Below are 20153 nucleotides of genomic sequence, written 5' to 3' on the forward strand. Positions count from 1 at the left end.
ACATCATACTCTCAACAGTACCATCAAAGTCACATAAATTACCTCTACAGAATCAGTGGCTCAGCAACAGTGAGCCACAAAGGAATCTACCAGATAATTTATATCATATGAATTTACTGCTCAACAGTTTGGATTAACCTGCTACTCTTTTGTTTTCTCTGCCTCCTTTGCAGTTACCCAGGGATTGTTCTGGTGTTTATTCTGCCTGCTATTTGATACATATCTAGACTCCAATAGGTGTAAATAATGTGCACCACACATAAGAAACATGTACATGGAATCTAGTATAACATCAGCATGAGACATCAATATTGTTTAGTCCTACATTACACACCTCACACATAATATGTCAGTGCTAGCCAAACTTAATATTAACTTACTACTAACTTGAGTTCTTTGGAAATTTTCAAAAGGACTTAGCAAAAGTTATTCAAATCTTTAAAGTAACACCAAATCAAATCATCAGAAAAACAGACTCATACCATGTATATTGACTAGGAGGATGTATCATCACAAATTAAACAATGAATCTGAATGAGGTATGGCAATTTTGTCATGTATCACATGTGTAGCTACCTAATTTGGATTGTTAGTCAGCCAATGTACCTGGTTATGTATAACATAATTTACATGTAGCCATACATCTATCTCAGCCTACATTGACATCATAAAAAATTCTTCTGATATTTGGATTTCACCAAACATTAGAAATAAAACAGGCAATAATAATATCAAATCTTAACAGACTGCCTTATCTGCATCCTCAAAGCCAGAGTAGGATCAAGCAAGTCATGGAAATGGAAGATGCCATACCCTTACCTATACAAGCATCTAGTCAAATATCATCAGTCTTAGGTGGATTATTATCACATTACATAGGAGGAGGCATTGAGGTTGAAGATGAAGACCTGGATTGTCTGTGATATCTACAAGAACAGATCAATAGACCTGTCATGAATGCATATGTCATTCAGGTATCAAAAAGCAGTATGACTATTTGGCACATACTGGATATGTTATTATTAGTTCACTGGTCCGTAACTTGGTACTTCAAAAGACTTCATGTGGAATAACTCTGGAAAATATTATTTCTGTGGTGAGTATATTTATTTAAGCAAAAGTCTATACCAAACTTGAAATTATTTCAACTACTTCAATACAGATAACTACAAAGAAGATGTTTGACACTCAAGGTTACAGAAGATGATGCACCTAATCTTAAATTATACATGAGATACTAGACATAGTAAATATGACAGCAAGGGGTGAACTACAACCAGTGATTATTAACATCACTAATCATTCAAATCAACTATTCTTCACTATTTTCAAGATTACACAGGATGGTGGACCAAGTCATAAACTGCTAGGAATATTTTATATGGTGCTAGACTTGGTAGGTGCAGTAGTAAGGGATCAACCATAACTAGTGATTACCTACATCACCAATCTTCCAACTCAATTATTTCCCATTATTTTCAAAGTTACAGAAGATGATAAGATAATGCATGAAGTTATGAACTGCCAGTAATTCTTTATGAGGTACTAGATATGGTAGATATGTTAGTAAGGGGTCAACCACAATCAGTGATCACCAACATCACCAATCATTTGAATAAAATACTTCCCACCATTCTTATTCACCAAGTTATAAACTGTCAGCAATTTTTTGAGGTACTAGATATAGTGGATATGCTGGTGAAATGTCAGCTACAACCAGTGATCACCATTATCACTAATCTTCCAAATCAACTGCTTCCTATTATTTTCAAGGTTACAGATGATGCACCAAGTTGTAAACTACTAGAAATTTTTTATGAGGTATTAGACTTGACAAGTATAGTAGATGTCAGTTTTCCATTATCATTGGTATCTAACACCATCAGCCATTAAGCAAAACTTCTCCCTACTATTTGTAAGATCATAAAATTCAATGAACTAAGATTTGGAGCACTAGCAAGTTTTCTAAGGTTGTAGCCCATCTTCTTCTCCTCCCCTAGTACACAGCATATCAATATTTTGTGATATTAGCTGGAAATTATGTGTTTATAATACTATAGGGTATATATAATTGTCTGTGAAGAATGCTAGATGTTTCAATTGGGTTACACTATTTTAACATGATAATACAGAAATATAAGATGATACTCAGTAAAATGAGCATAACTCATGTTCCTGACCACCAAATTCCAGTGATCTATTCCATCCGATAGACAACAAAAACAATAGAAGACAGAAATAGCAACAGAAATTGGAAAGTGGATATAGAAACCATGCCAAACATAGCATCAGAAATAAATTATTTGCAGAACATGAATGACAATCATACAAACTAAATTTTTGCCTTCACACATCATAACTACATTACTCCTACAGCAACTGGTGGAACAAGATAAAAAAAATAGAAAACCAGAGATGGAGGGATGGTTGTATACTGCTGTTTCTGCAAGAGAGCAGATAATGAAGTTGGGAAATAAGGATAGAGGGAAACTTATATATAACCAAGAGTCATGAGTAGGAAGATAATGCTTGAGAATCATTTCTATACAATCAGATAACGTTTTTAGTCAATGGTGACTTCTTATCATTTTGAATGTCACAGATGATAGGCCAAGTGCTAAGACACCAGGAGATTTTTGTAAGGCAGTAAACTTAGTGCATCTGGTCATAAAAGAATAATTTTATACTAGGGATTCTATACATGAAAATATTCAAGCAAGCCCCCCCTCCCCCCATACACACATACATATATACTATCTCTAAGGCCATTAGAGATGATTAACCAAGTATTGAGGCACTAGTAATTTTTGTCAAGTGATAAGCTTGGTGTATCTGGCAGTCAGAGGATAATCTGACACAAGAAATCATACATCATAGAATATAGCTAAACAAGTTTCTCTCCAGCATTTTTAAGGTTACTGATGATAATGAACCAAGTTTTAAGACACTAGATATTGTTTGTGAGTCAACAAGCTTGATGCATCCAGAGGTTCGGAGGTGGTCTGACACCAGAGGTCCTACACTGTATGAAACATCTAAAGAAGTTCTTTATTACCATTTAAAAGGCTACAAAAGATGATAGACCAAGTTTGGAAAGACCAAGAATTTTTTGTGAGGTGGTAAACTTGGTACACCTGGGTATCAGAGAATTGCTACCTGGCTGGGCTGATAATGTACGATCAAGGGTAAGGGATTTCCCAGACTGCTAAATTGCAGTGGCAAGATTTAGAAAAATTGTCATATATCAAAGAATTAAATGAAAAATTTTACACCAGACAATACCCATTACAATGTATCATGCTCAGTAGTAAGTCTGATGACCTGGATCTCCTGTGCCTTGCAGCAATCATGAAAAACTTAGATTTTCTGATTATCACACATATGTGTGTACTGAAAGGTATTTCAACAAGACAATAAGTGAGCCACATAAGTATACTGCTTTATACTGGTACTCATGCAATGAAAATAATAATGACATCGGAATGGTGCTAGAGCCAAATCTATGAAAGAGTCACCAAGTAGTGACTATGTGACCTTACATGGTAAGAAGATGACGGTAAGCCATGTGTGATGTGAATGAGATCTACATATTTGCTGGGGTTCAAGTGTTAGTTCAACAATGCTTACATAATACTTGTTTGATGGCAATACCAAACTTTCTGTTCCTTCATTCATCGACTTTCTGATTTAACTACATCTAGTCATATAACCTTAAATATTGCTTCCCATATAGTTATAAAAATGTGCTACAGAGATGGACCTTACATTCACAAAGCCCAGCGAAAGATATGCATTACATTAGAGTTAGCTGGGAGGCTATCAAATGTATGTATTGATTATTCTAAAGAATTGATGAGAAATTACAAGCAGAATGAATTGAACCTTCATAGTTCTGCAGCTGAGGAATATACAATGAAGAAGTGGGCCTATGCTCTCCCTGTGGCTTTGGAACAGATGGAATACCATGTTAAGAATATGGAGATAGAGATGTGCAGGGATAAGGAGGAGGTCAATGATATTCGTGCAAGGCATTGTGAAGAGATGGACGACAAGTGCATGATGCATAATGCTGTACTCAAATAACATCAAGACTATATCAATGAATTAGAGAAAGATATACACTATAAGCAGGCAATGATTGATTTTCTGACTCAGGATATAGTCCCAGAGTGTTTTGAACCCACACTAAGAAAAATATAGAAGTTTTCCTGATACCCCCCTCAAAGCTCAATTTTTACAGGCTTCCCATGACTTGCTTGTACGCCAAATGCATTTTTCCTAGGGCCTATTTATTACCCTGAACAGGATGATCAAGCCTTTTTGTCCAGAAAGAATTATGGTCTTAATGAGATACACATGGTCCTCCTTCCTCCTCCTACTTCATATATCCTGCTATTCTAGATTATGACCTAGGATCAATACTGTAAATGATGGCCTCAGTGTTTTTAAGGCCTAGGAATTAATTGGTGATAATCTCAAACTTTATGGAGTGCAGGGATCATGAGATATGCTGCATGTGCAAAAATGTCAGTATTTTGGCAATATCTTCATATTCTAGGTGCTGTTTTCTTTTATTCTGGGCTCATATTAATCCTTGAGTATCCCTCTAAAATATATACCAGCCCAGAAAGAGAAAGCAATTTTGAATTCTGAAACCTATTTCTGTTTTAACCATATAAGTTCAGCTTCTCTCTAGTGTTTTCCCTATTGCAATGCAAGAACTGTGTTTGTCTGCATCCCCTACAGAATTCCATTCTTGTCAAATGATACAATTATTTTGTTGACATGCATGTTGTTCTTCAGCCTATTGTTGTATGTTCCAAATTTTAATATATTCACGATTATGAGGATGTTGATTTTCCCCATTCCAATCTTCATAGCTGTAACCACCACATCATGTCATTTGGTTTCGGACACCACTTCATCCTTCATCAATGTTGCCTATACTGGTCGGGTATTTAGTTTAAATGTGTTGCTGCTCAAGGCAACCTTCTGCCATATTATACATCATTTTCCTCACTCAGCATTATATTCACTCACATTGTTGTCATCATTGGTGGGTTTCTTCTTGCCTTTACATAGTGTCATCTTGGTTTTGTTGAAGGTTGGTTTTGATCTTTATTGTGTTATCAATCATTATTTATCCTCATTGATTACATAATCTCCCTGGCCTGAACCCTCTACTACCTCATGATCTTATGCACCATGGGCTTTCACTATGTTAACTATTATCTTGTTCATATATATTATAGTCTATATATAAATATATCAGTCTAATATTAGCAATTTATATATTGTAAGGACAGTATGACTTGCAATTTGCAAGTATTATGTGATATTTGAAAAGACAGTTCTGAGAGAGATAGACAGCACCAAGAAAACACTACAAATTTATTAATTTCCTACAAACAAAAATTGCTATGCTATCCTATATCCAATTCCCTCATTCATCCATACATTAACAGTGTGACACAAGTCTAGTTCTACATCCTGCAGGGCTTTGAATAGGTTATCCAGATCTTAGATAAAGAAGTAGCTGTCGTCCTGCTTGTGAAGAAGATTTTTTGGCCAATGGGTGGGGTCCTGAATGTTCAAGTGATGCTCAAGGCAGGCATTATAGTTAGACATATCAATGCTTTCATATAGCGACACTATAATTTCATTGGCTCAAATCAACAGCGACTTCACCATATCCCTGATGACTGATATGATTAGTGGAGAACCGTCCATTTGGAGTACTATGTGAATGTCATTCTAGAGCAAGTTGGGGAGTCTGATCTCTGAATGAGCCATAGTTGACAGGAAGTGCATCTTCTCGTGGAGCATGGTGAAAGGATAGCAATTTTCCCTAGTAAGCACGTCTTTTAGGATTAAGTCATAAAATCTGACAGTAATTTAGTAACATAAATTGAATTAAAATGGTAAAACTCATAATAATAATCATTTACTGGATTCATTCAACCCACTATTGTAGGCTTCCAAGATGCCTGAAGTGCATATACAGAACTGCAGGCATGACAGATTAGGAACAATGTTGGAGGCCAACTCAACAGTGCTATTAAGCAATAAGTAAGATGAAATGACATAATGGATCAGTGAGCAGCTGAACCAATCATTAGTAATGTACTCATTTGATGTTGTCAGAAACACAAATAAGACTTCTTGAATGCGGTCTAAGATGCTGCTGCTCTCCCTACCTTTCAAGATGCAGAGGAGTCTAATAAGGCTCTCAAATTGCTCTTCAGTGATAAGGAGCTTGAGTGAGAATGTTTGGAGTATATCAATGAACTGCAGAAACATTATCAAAAAGTGTTCCCAAAGATATGCACACTTCACAACATATGTGTCATCATGGGGGCTTGAAAAGGAGTATTTATGATTTGACTAGAAGAATATCAGTTGAGCTCTGATAAAAGTTAATTGAGATGAACCTACCCTTTCAAAGTGTTGATCAATCACAGAAAGGTGAGATTGAGGTTGGGTAGCATGATGTGAATGACATTGAGCCAGTTATAGATAGTAGTGTGTAATAATTGAAGGTAATCCTCTTTCAGCAGTGCTTGAAATGACCTGAAGCAATTGGATGACCTGGAGACCCTTAATAGCCTTGTTTCACCTCATTTTGAGAAGGAATGTTCCATGCTTGTGAGTATCTTGGTCAATATGATAGATATCCAGATCAGCTCAGAAGGCTTTCTTCCTGATCTCATCCTAGTAGTCAGCAAACACATGTTACTACAGGGGCATGATCTGGTTCAGGTCTACAAGGATAAGTGTTTGATTGCCATGAAACTCGTACACACACTGAATATCCTGTTTCTTGGTGTTTGGGCGCCATTGGTCATTAGAGTGGATAATCTTAAAGTGCTCCTGCATGGTCCAAAGAAAAGCTGACAGGTAGCTGCAGCCCTCTATTAAGAAAACTAAACTGTCAAGAACCTTGAGACTAACTATAGGAGGGACAATGCCAGAAGGTGCAGTAAAGTCATCAACACACCCAAATGACTTGAGGATGCAAGTCATGTCTGACTCCAGGGGAGGAGGAGGTTTGAAGCAGTGGTGAGAGATGGTGTGACTGTGGGCGTATTTGACAGGAATGGTGATTGTACAATTGATCCAAATGGTGATTTTGTACATAGCATTAATGATGATACCAATATCATAGAGAACAGCCAAATCTCCTGGCAAAGAGGAGAGCTCTAGACCAAATGCCTGGCAATCCTGAGGTGGTATTATAAGAGGCAGATTTTTAAACTATCATGATATAACATACCTATGTGACATTTGGCAAAGGGGTCAGGCTCTCAAAGATCAACACTTTCTTTTTCTCGTTATTATGGTATTGTTGAGGGGAGGAAGAGTGATCTACAGCAGATTCCTGTGTCTCCTAAAACTCGATAGAATGAAGCTTAGATGTACATAAATTTTAGGGTGACTTATTTGACAAGTGTTTGCCAATGTGTCTGAGCATTGGGACACCTCAGGAACCTATTGCTGGCTACATTTTTTATTGATATGTGTCAAGTCTGATAAGGTAGAATTTCCTTAAATGGAAGGAGAGGCCTCACTCTCCAAATGTCAATTGTGATGTGTCCTCATTGCAAATGAGTCAAGCACAGTGTAGTCACATAACAGATAGTGGAAACATATATCACTTACGTAGGCCAGGTTTGAACCATTAACTGATGAAGAGAGTGATCTAACATGTCAATGAAGAGGGTGGTATGCACTAACTGAGCATTGTAATAGATACATGTTTTTTGAGTAAGGACTTCTTCCTTACATTATGGTTGCAAAATGCAAATTTATAGCGAGGCCTAGTGTGACATACAGTTAGCTCTGGCAAATAGACAACCTTGTAATGCCTACATTGCGAGAAAAATCAGAAAAATCAGTGGGTGATGATGGTTTCTGCTTTATTATACCACAGAGAAGGCTTTGGGCATTGATTACTAATATATTTTGACATCACAAACACTTTGATGGATGTATTGTGCTACTGTTATGTTTTAATGTGATTATAGATAAGGTGGCCCAGAAGGGACTTGTGAGAAGAAACTATCATAGAAGCACATTCCCATGTAAGTTAGGGGAGTGTACAAATGAGTAAGCTAGTTGTGTGCATGAAATCTAAGATACTGAGCCACAAGAGTTAATATATGGCTAACTAGGGACAATCAGCTTCGCTCAGGCTAGTAAGATGGATCTAAAAGGCGAAGAGTCAGACATGAACTAAGGTAGCCATAAGAAGTGACTTATGCCAGAGGCATGAATTATATAATCTCTGAATGTCAGTATGAGAGGAAAGAGACTGCAGAGGCTAAATTATCAAGGAATAGGCACAAATAAAACAGGAAATTGACACACCATCACTTGCCTATAATGAGGTATCGCCACAAGGAACTCAAGTAACAAATTGTATTGTTGGCCAACTACTTGCACCCATGTCACTGGCAATAGGCACTGGACGCACTAGATCTCATGTAGACTTATATAGTGTGCTGTAACTCACATAGCTTCACCCAAAAAGAGTCTAGCCATATGCATGAGTGATGTGGGTGATGAATGCAAACAACCTGCATGATGAAATGCAAGAGCAAAGGCTACTTATTGCAGTATCATAGATTCTAAAATGATAAGTATAAGTCAGTTAGCAACAATAAACCTTGAAAAATATGTGCTAAAAGGACATTTACTTTGAGCAGAGTAATAGCAATGCTTGCAATGCAACTCCAGTTGCCAGCATACATGGTAGAGCATTTGTTCCCCAACAGTTTTCCCAGGGTGCCTCAGCACTCAGGGACCTAGAGGGTATAAGTTAACAGCAGCTATTTATGGATTAGTGCCTAGGCAACTGAAAATGTCTGATGTGATGCAGAGCCATGCAAAGTGCATGTATCAGCCTCTGGAATGAGCAGGCATTCCAATGGTACTATCTCCACAATAAATAGCAATAGACAGGACATGACATTTGACATGTATCGTCCTGAGTGATGATAGTGGTTGAAGATGAAAAGAGAAAGACTACCTAAGCCATGAGGCAATTTATTATTAGAGACTACTACAAATACTATTGTGTGGTCCCGGATGCCCATATCATTGCTTAGTTTGAGGATTTTAACGCCAACCTTTCATTCCAGGAATGTGCCTTTGCGAGAGAGTGGAACCACAAGAGCAAGTTCTATTTCCCAATGACCATGTTGTGATTATGCTCATAATTCCATGGTGATGTCATGGCTTGAGCTGGAGGCACAATTTTGATGAGAACATGTTGATGAGGTGAAAAAGAGACTTCTAGGATACTGACACAATTTTTTTCAGGAAGCACATTGATTTCATTCTAAGACATTATTGTATGCAATGCTCAGATGCTACTGAGCTATGCGTACACTTAAAATGGTATCTGGCAGGTAAGAAACACATCTTGTATCAAGTAATGACTGATATCAAAGAATAAATGATAGAGGGGTTGATTCTGAAACAATTGACTGCAGCATCATTGTTTCGGAGCACCAACCAAATGGAGCAAGTGATCGCTCGCCTTATTAGCTTTGGTACTTTGCAAGACATTATGCAACCTTTTCCTTTCTCAAACAGAATTGCAGAGAACCTTCTCAACTCTGATGCACCCTTGAAGAAACAAGGTATTGCATACTGTGGTGTGCTTGTGTTGATTGTGGCTCTCATTTGAATACCAACTGACTCACATAAACTAACAGGAAGGATATGGAATATTTTATGTAAGTGACAGGATCAGCACTACGAAAATTTAGTTTTAATTTGCTGGAAAAACCATCACAGGTTTCTCAACTACTATGGTTTTCCAGAAGCTTGTCTTATGTAGATTCATTCAATTGAGGGACGCAAAGAAAACCAAAATACCCATTTTTTATCTTTGCTATCAACAGCTGCTATGTTTGGTGTTCCAGTGATGGTATTGGAGCATGTTGAAAACTTCATATTGACAAGATCCGTCATACATGGACTATGACTAATAGCAATAAAACACTCCTTAAAGGTAAAAGTCATTTTATATATGAAATTCAGATACATATTAGGAGATATGGTAATTGGTGTCAGACACTAGTAATGATAAACCTACTTTTATGGTGATTGCACACTTGGTATAGTATTATATAATAAAAGTATCAGAAATATTGAGATTTTGTGTAGTGGATAGCACACCACATATCATTACAAGTATCATTTGCTTCTTTTCTTGTGTCTCTATGAAAAGTAAGACCACTGTGAAATTTCCAGGTGGGACAAAAACATACCCGCTTTCCACAGTTGGCAAGGTGCACTACTAGGCTCATGTTACATAGGATGAAAAAGGATTATATATCAATAACTTGTCAATATGTTCTAGATGACACTAATACATCCTAGAACTACACAAAATCTGAATAGAAACATTTCTTCACTGACTGGAGCAACACTTGTGTCTCCACAGCATGTGTAGTATGCTTGACAACAGTCTACTACATAGGTATATATATATAGTCAATGTCTGGACATTGAATGATGATGAAGCATGAATATGAAAACCTAGCAATTCCATGATAGCAGTCACAAAATCTGAGCTTGGTACTGAAGTCTCCAATTCAGCAATGGAATTCATGCTATAACCCATAGTGCGATACTATAGAGACCTTTTTATAATCATACAAAGGCCAAGTAATGACTGTTTGTGCATGACTTATCATTTATTATTATGTATATGAGTGAATTACATATTTATAATAACTTACCCACACTTTTCAAAAGATACAGTACCATGATTGTCATATAATGTAGAGTTTTGAGTGCATGTTCGATAGCCTAATTTGTGGTAGAGTCTGCAACCTCCGCATCTATATATTTTGCGAGTTTGGTGAGGTGCATGCACATATAATGGTAAAAGTGTCCTCTGGTAGTGAAAGATGTAACTGGAGTATACACAGCATAAATGATGTCAGGTGACTATATTCTACATAGGTGAGATATAAGATACCTCAATGACAATTTGATGAACAAAGGAACTTACAGCACATCCTCTGTATATAGAACAATGACCTCAGCAACACAGTTCTTCTGCACCCATGCTGTATGGAATGGAAAATCAACAAGATTGGTAATGAGAAGATGAATATGGTTGTCATGTTTATCCTTCAGCCTGAAAACTACTCAGAACGTTACTCCAAGGTCCATCCTAATCCATGTTAACATACCCTCAGAATCATGATGCAGGTAGCTTAGAAATCTAGTGTGGTATATTAAACCTCATCATTTGACCTTAAAGTTATCCAGATGAATGTTAGACATTATCAAAACTATGTTTGTTGTTTGATTCCACCCATAAGCAAGCTCATGGTCAATATTCCTGACATTTGATAGGTCCAATGAATGATGGAGAAGTAAAAAAAATGACTAAATGCACCTGAGTGACTCCAGAAGGACGGCCTATAAAAGGCCTACAATGAGGATATATTGGATTCTTGTCTGATCAGTCATTGACGAGAGGAATGATCATATCATTCCAGGTAATGTAGGAGTCACATGGTCCTTGAAACACAACATGACATCTATTGCAAGTATTCAATCATATAACACATCAGAAAAAGTATGTAAAACATTACCATAAATGCACACAGGTCAATATGGTGAGATGACAAGCATATCATGCAGGGAATCTTCCAATAGATCAGTGAATCTTACCTGGTGTCTATCACCTCTAATGATGACATGCTTGTTTTAGCTGAGTGCCACTCCAATAGCATCAGAGATATCCTTGCACAAAAGAGCTTCATGAGAGAAATAGATGTCATCCTAGGATTTAGGTGTAGAAATGGGGAAATCTGCCATGAACCTGATTATTGGTATGTCAATTTGCTCGTAGCTCATTATATACCACCAGCAGAATAGTCACATGTCTATCCTTCCATGTGATTATAGGGCTATTCTTTGAGACATGGCTACCTAACACTCTGGTAGTGAGATTAAGATCTTGAGAGGTTGAGATATCACAGATAGACATATTTTTGTCTGATGGATGGAAATTCAAAATAGAGTGGCGTGCATGAGTGCTGATCAGAAATAACAATCAATGTGTGCCACTCAACCATGGCAATTGCTGAAGAAAATCTAATAGAATCATACATATTTTTTCTGATGCTTGAAGTGATTGTTATTTGTGTGATCCCTTCTGGCTTACATTGTTTGATTCCTTTATATATTTTATAGTAACTTCTGCTATCAGGTGTTGTTCTGGTTGTTATTGTCATTTCCACATCGCTGTTGTTTGTTTCATTCTGTTATTCTGTTACATTGTTCCATATAATGAAAATGTTTGTATCATGTGTTGTATCCACATAAGGTCTCCTCACTGGTCATAGGCTATAATGCATTGTAAGATTAAATATGGGTTCATCATGCATAAAACTAACAATGGTATAAATATATGTATATGTAATGATAGGATTCAAAATGAATATATAGCCATTATATCAGTGACACATGTGAGTCATTGTTTTAATCAAGCCTATCCAATTATTGACAGGTTGGAAGGACTTACATTGTTGTCATCGTCCATTGTTGGCTGGGATGGGAGAATCAATTGGGTGGAAGTGAGAGATCATGATATAGTCTTAGCAACATAGACCAGTGCCCTATCAGCTTGAGATGTCTGAGTTTCAGTCAGAACACACATGTGGTGGAGATTTCAGTGTCCATCAATATATTGGACACTTGTGACAATAATGTTTCATCATTTGACGGTGCTGGACAGAAGATATTATCCTTATCTAATTGTGTTTTTATGACAGCATCTTTATTTGAGTCGGTGGGAGTTGATGTCCTATCGTGTGAAGGAGTATCAGGAGATGCGATACTAGACACAATTGCTAATATAGACATATGAGTGACTTCTTCTTCCATTCTGTACAGATTCTCATTGATAATATCACCCACACAAGGTCTGGAAGGCACAGAATCAGGTGTTTCCTTGGGACATGTGAAGGGACCTCAACTATCCTCCTTCTGTGATTCATCAACGTAAAGAAATGGCAGAGATTGTAATAACTGACTTTGGGTGGGGATGCTAGTGAAGATGTTCACTAGTTTGGTGTCATGATCCTCATCATCGTCATCAATGATCATTCTGTCAAATTCATTGGCAACATCTGTGTCTTCATTCTTCACAGATATCCATGGAATGTTCATGTCACACATTATGCTAATATTCATATGTATCTATGAGATCGAGGCACAAGTTTTAATACTTATCTTGGAATAACAGACAGTAGAAAGGTAATTGACCAGAATCTTGGGTTTCTCTTGAAAATAGGAATGTCCTGGAGACAGCAGGGATGTCTTTCCTATATGACTTCGATCTAGAAAGTGAGATGAAGCGAGACATGCTTGGAAGAGGTGCAGAAAATTGATGATATCAATGTGCTAGCCCTCATAGGTGCAAATGCAAAGGCTCAAAGAAATAAAGCAGTGTAAAAGATGGATTCATGGAAGGATGCAGGATTGGAACTGAAGGACTATCTCATTAGTCCTACACCAACATAGACTCAACTCAAGGCAGCAATTTCAAGCTCAACTGCAATGATAATAAGACCATGATCATGGTCACCTAAGTTGTCTCATATTCAACTATATGTTTCACATCTGATTATCATGTTGATAAGACAAACATGATTCATACTTACAGATAATATCCTCAAAGAGATTGGGCCCTATCCTAACACTCTTAAGGATGCGATATAGTGCTTCACCACAACCAGCATTGATGACACTCTTGTATCAGTGGCTTTTAAAACAATCAATGTTGAACTGCAGGACCATATAGATGTAACTCCAGGCCACATAGGCCCTAGGTCAAGAGCATTTGTGAACCAGTCCTTGATATTCTTTCCTGACCCTGAAGCCTCCTATAAGCACCACACTCAGTGGTCATGGCTGTGGGATGGAGATGTATACATCACAGAGTTTTATAGGATGATAAAGACAATGGATTATAATCAGCAAGAAACACTCAAGCAAGGTTTGTACAACATATTTTCAGAACTTTACTGTCTTCCTGCGAGTGGTGCAAGGGTGTGGATACAAGAATGATGCAATAGTATTCACAACAAATCCTAGATTTTACAGGATTGACTGTGTTGGAAGGGCAGGCAGACTGATGAGTAGCAAAAAAGCTTTCAAGAACATTGACTTCATGGATAAATTATGACAGGACCATGATTATAACCTAAGCCATCTGAGCTCTGATCAACCAACTATGCAGTAAAAAAATCCAATTGTAATTATATCATGGTTCAAATTTAACTACCCAAGTTATGCTATGACCACATATTGCTTATGTGAGCAGTGTCACTTCTCACTCAATGACTGATTTTTTTTGGCCTTTATTAGACTTGCTTGACTTCAAATAGAGCTGTCGCTTGAGGTATTTGAGCTCTATGAATGTGATGGTAATACTATTTGTATTCTGAAAAATCATTTCAAAAGTCATGGATGTCTATAATGCTGAGGTCCCCAACCTCAAGTCTCAAGCCCATTTGTCCAGAAAAAATCAGATTGTTGAGATACACATAGTCCTCCTAGTCCTTCTTCTACTTCATATATCTTGTTATTATGTAAATACCATGTATGAAAGAATGTTTCTCCTTTTTTGTGATCATCTAAATGATTGAAGATAGTCTCAAAGTGGTCTGAGTGTTATGCACTCAAATAGGTCTGTTATGCAGAGCCCTAAGAGGGGCGTCGTCTGCTAATGTTCGTGACGTAACCAGAAGGGTCCGGTGTAGCGACTGAGACTGGCAATGTCGAGTCGGCAGATATCAGAGACGCGCGAGTTACGTGACTTCTAAGACGGATGTCTTTGAAGTTACTGATGTCTTCAAAGTAAGGACAGTCTTGTCCTAATGATGAGTTGGTCGATTGAGATAGACTTAAAGTATGATGAGCACTTTAAGAAAAGATACTAGAGACTGAAGCTGAAGGGGCTTCAGAGGGAAGTATGTTCCAGGGAAGATTGAGTAGATTCAAGTTAGGGAATCTAGTACAAGGTGACCGACTACTTATACTAAGTGGAAAGAGTTAACGGCAAGGCTACTGTACTGTAGGTAAGGACAAAGGGGAAACAGAAAGAGGTATAGGTATGCTGGCAGCAGAGCCTGATTAGTGATGTGAGGTCAAATGCGGAATGAGACCGAGAAACATTGGAACGAGCCAACAGTAAGAGGTACAATGCGCAGCACGCATGAGTCAGAGGGAAGATAAGGAAAGCCACATTAGTGGCACGAGTCAGGACAAGTCATAGCCCAAAGGCATGTGCGCACATTGGTGCGATAGGAGGGAGGCAAGGGACGGGAATGGTCCTGAGGATCTGGTCAACAGATAGTCGGTAGAGAAGTACGAGCTGGAGGCATACGAGGGCGAGGATGAAGGGGAAAAATGATAGGGGGGCCATGTAGCCGATGTTACTTGTAACACTGAGCCCATCCTAAGAAAAATATGGAAGTTTTCCTAGTATCCTTCTCAAAGATCGTTTTTTATAGGCTTCCCATGACTTGCTTGTGCTTCAAATGCATTTTCCTAAGGCCAATTTATTCTCCTAAACAGGGTGGTTGAGCACTTTTATCCAGAAACAATTAGATTATTAAGATACACATGATCCTCCTCCCTCTTCCTACTCCATATATGTTGTTATTATGTAAATACCAGTATATAAAGGATGATCCTACTGTTGTTTGATCATATAAATTGATTGGAGATACTCCCAGAGTAGTCTGAGCCCATCCTGACAAAAATATAGAAGTCTTTCTGGTACCTCCCTCAAAGATTTATTTTTATAGGCTTCCCATGCCTTGCTTGTGCTCCAAATGCATTTTTCCTAAAGCCTAATCATGTCCCTGAACAGGATGGTTAAGCCTATTTGTCCAGAAAAAATCATGTTCTTGAGATACATATAGTCCTTCTCCATTCTCCTATTTCATACATCCTGCTATTTTAGATTATGACCTAGGACCGATACTGTAAATCATGGGCCCAGTGTTTTTAATGCCTAGAAATTGATTAGTGATGGTCCCAAACTCTATAGAGTGCAAGAATCATGAGATATGCTACATGTGCAAAAATGTTAGTATTTTGGCAATATCTATTGATTCTTGAGTATCCCTTTAAAATATATACCAGCCTAAGAAGAGGAAAAATTTTGAATTTTGAAACCTATTTCTGTTTTGACAATATAAATACTATAAGTACAAATACAGGGCATGCTGACCCATACTAATTACAAGCATGTGTGTCATGCCAGTCTCTATTAAGATTCTTTTTATATGATGCCATACAGCAGCCCTTACCCCACCAGTTTCCATAGGGACCAATGAAACATAAAGTCATACCTGTAACCTACCCTATATTCTGCTAATTCTAAGTAGAACTCTAGACTCTGGTTAGGCACACACTTGCATCCTCATATGATCACTATTAAACACTATCATACATCACACCCTGTACCCTGTTAGGTCCTTATTGGGAGCCACACACTACTGAGATATATCTCTTATAGTCACATATAAAGCACTCCAGTCACTATATAGTCACACTGCTGGTGGCTCTCTATGTATGACATATGATAGTGTTTAATGGTAATCATATAAGGATGTAGGTGTGTGTCTGACCAACTCATGCTACATACATGTATCTTGATATGTATCACTAGGGTGGACCGGATCCTAGGCTGCTCAAGCAGTATCAGCATGCTAACCCTCACTATAGATCTGGTTCTCAATAAGAGCCATACCACAGGCAGACAGACAGTCTATTTACATATATTATATGTAATCTCATTCAGTGGTCTGGTTCCTTGTCAGAGCTGTCCTCCAAGCATCTCTATGATCATCTCATCTCTGATATAAAGTCCAGGCCCTAATGGGAACTGTCGGACATGTACAATGGAAATTCTTTCTATTATATGTGAAAGTTGCACACTTAAAGTAATAAGTCATCTAGAGACCTTGACCATATAATATTAAGAGACCCACCTCACATAGATATCACTATCAAGTCATGATGGCTACATGCTATTCCATGTGTACCAACTTAACTATAAAAACCATGTAAACTATAACTACAATCATTTTTTTGGTATTATATAATACAAGTTATCATCCTATTTAGTAGTGGCACTTTGAAACATGCCCATCAATTTCCTCCATCTCCTTCCTTATGGTGATACAGGCCATCTCTATCATCTGTAGAATATTAGAGAGACCTGACATCCTACTGGCCATGTATGTATCCTCCTTGTTATTCTTGCTCTTGCTCTCTTCCTCAATGACAGCAATCTTCTGCTTGCTGCTCATCTGAAGCTCAATATAGGTGTTTTTCTGGATGTACAACAGGCCTGGCATTATCTGTGGTTGTGCCAGTGCAATAGCAGGTGGCTCACTGGATTTACTCTGTGTCCTAGTGGCCAGGCCTGGCACTTGGGTGACCTTTGAAGATACCTAGATAGGATGGGTAGTTAGAGCAACCAGCTTTGGCCTAGGTTTAGGCTTAGGAGCCAGCACTGGTAAAAGTAGAGGTGGATATGGGGGTGCTATGGTCTTCTGCTTCCCTTTGCCTGATTTTAAATTTAGTACTGATTTTTTCAGAATAATAAGGTAAACATTTTCTTTGTACAAGGGAGCACTTAATTTTTTTCTTGTGGCACTCATAGTATGAAAACCTGACTTTTCAACAGGTGGTGCCTCTCTTTCATCAATCTCCCCAGACTCCTCCACTACTGCCTGTCTAATCTCCTACTCCTGATCATTATCTTTTGTCTCACCTGAGATGGATATATCTTCTATTGAGATCGCAGTAGTGGGAGCAGTTGCAATGGTTGAGGTTATTAAGGTTGCACAAAAAACAACATTGAGGTGCAGTCTCCAATGGGAGACATCATACCAGCCAGTTGAAGCAAATATCATTAATGATCCTACTTCAAAGCTCTGATCCTCAATTGGAGCCTTCAACATATACTAGTTTAAATCATAATGATACTTTTAAGAGATCTGGTTCACTATGCAAGATGTCTCATAAGTACAGGAAAATCATACTAACACTTATCAGAGGTCCGTTGTTAAGACTATGCACAAAGGGTAGGACTGATTCAAAGGGGCTTGGCTTTAGCTCATGCACTGTGCCCCTTACCTGAGTATGTGTCCTTAATTTCAGAATGATGTCTGGAGAAAGTCCAAGTTAACTAAGTCAAAGGACTAGGACTTGATATAAGAACTTAGTATGACCGGTAACCTTTAGACATTGTTCAACAGCCCTCGGAAGTTAGGGGCACGTACTCAGGTAAGGGGCACAGTGCACGAGCTGAAGCCAAGCCCTTCGGATTTGACCCTTGAGCACATTCTTAATAGCATCCAGAGATGCAGGAGTACAGGGATTCAGATAGATAGAGGATTAGGTCTAGAGACATGCATAGGAGGTCTGAAGGTCCAGATGAGGCATGTGAACATCATCAGATGTTGTCTGGAATGTGGAATATAACATTAGGATGATAGGAAAAAGGATGAATAATGCAGGCTAGCTGCAGAGATATGGAGGTCTAATATACGGAGGTAAAGGGATCTGGATGTGGATGTGCAGAGGTACAGAGATCCGGATGGATAGAGGACTGGAGACATGGATAGGGTATTTAAAGGTTTGGATGAGGCGTGGGAATATTGTCGGATGTAGGTCTAGAATATGGGATATGACATCCGCTCCCCAATGGGAGCTGTCTGTCAAGGAACAGATTTTATCACATCAGGACAACTTAAAGGTCCAGCACCCAATAGGAGCTATCTGATAAGTACATGAATGATCAATACACTTGGTTAATGTAAGTGCAGTCTCCAGTGGGAGCCATGGCATAATGCAGGTGAATATCATCACGGATGACATATATGCAGTCTCCAACAGGTGCTACATCATAGGCTGAGGCATATCATCAATTAGCTACCCAGAGGTCTAGTCCTTAGCTGGAGTCATTCGATAATACAAAATGTCTTATAAGTTTATAAGTTCAGGTGTAAAAATACTGAGACTCATGAGATGTCCAGTCCCTAACGGAAGCCATACCACTGGCTCAAACTTATATCCAGTCCTCAATCAGAGCTGTGGATAGGTCTGGTTCACCATTCAACACCTGGTAAGAGACAGATGTAAGTATACTAAGAGGCATAAGAGGGTCAATGTAGAGACTCATGCCTCTCATGGTGTGATATGGCACTTTTCCCTAGCAAGTACATGGCATGAACTTGTAGTATCACTCTGTGTGCTACCTGTAGCTATCCCTATATGAGGTGCAGCTTTTCTGTACAACATGTGCCATGCACGTTCACTTCCCATGCTTTGCAATGTATATGCATGTATTTTTTCCCACACTTGAGCACCCTATAGCGCTAGCCATCCAGATATATACATCCACTGTCTACCAAGTTCTCTAGTGCATATATTTCCATTTCTTTTATTTGCATATCATTCTACCTTTATTTTCATTATGGACCCTTACTTATATATATCTTTACATACCTTGCTTGGAAGCACTTCAGCTCTGCATGACAGTGCTTAGGCACCATATATAAGTCCCAGCAGTACATACTATTACTTACTTCTCACTTTACCCAACTTTATTTACCAACTTACTACCTAGAAAGTCGCAGTAGAAATCTATTCCTTTAAAAGTCCAAAAGAAAAGTTCTTGAGCCACACATTTTCATGACATACCTTAACTCACTGAAGTGATAATGTTCTATGGCCCATCATAACATGGATATTATGATACCCAATACATAGGACTCACTCCAAGAGCACTATCATGAAGACTATGAATCATAAAACACTTAAACTCAGGATGTCAAACTCACCTGGGAGTAATGAGAATTGATAGTGCATGCTCTGCAACAGAACCAAGAACATTTCCAACAAACAAAGCAATGACAGTAATGCTAGACTCCTTAACTTCTTCTGTTGATACTATTCAGTCATTACTGGTGCAGATAAATAAGGAGTTCATCATGTAGCTCACATTGAATGATCCTGAATATGTACACAGGACTTTGAAGTTGGCAGTAGCATACTGTCAACACCATAATCAGCATATGGGTATTTAGGAATATCAT

At 38.1% G+C, this 20153-nt stretch overlaps 2 protein-coding genes across 2 annotated transcripts; both read right to left on the reverse strand.

The window, feature by feature from the left end:
- Positions 1 to 6735: 6735 nt before the first annotated feature.
- Positions 6736 to 8750, reverse strand: F5891DRAFT_976530 (uncharacterized protein; the record flags this gene model as incomplete). Its single annotated transcript, XM_041376614.1, has 6 exons — positions 6736 to 7221; positions 7660 to 7682; positions 7832 to 7865; positions 8368 to 8450; positions 8513 to 8576; positions 8697 to 8750. 6 exons carry the CDS (start codon positions 8748 to 8750, stop codon positions 6736 to 6738), a joined length of 744 nt encoding a protein of 247 aa, XP_041230522.1.
- An 8446-nt stretch (positions 8751 to 17196) lies between these two features.
- F5891DRAFT_1183592 (uncharacterized protein) lies at positions 17197 to 17405 on the reverse strand (the record flags this gene model as incomplete). The annotated part of the gene is made up of 2 exons (XM_041366303.1): positions 17197 to 17246; positions 17279 to 17405. The coding sequence occupies 2 exons, from the start codon at positions 17403 to 17405 to the stop codon at positions 17197 to 17199; spliced, it is 177 nt and encodes a 58-aa protein (XP_041230523.1).
- Positions 17406 to 20153: the final 2748 nt, after the last annotated feature.

Source organism: Suillus fuscotomentosus (assembly GCF_016647785.1).
Source record: "Suillus fuscotomentosus strain FC203 chromosome Unknown F5891scaffold_8, whole genome shotgun sequence".
Taxonomy (NCBI): domain Eukaryota; kingdom Fungi; phylum Basidiomycota; class Agaricomycetes; order Boletales; family Suillaceae; genus Suillus; species Suillus fuscotomentosus.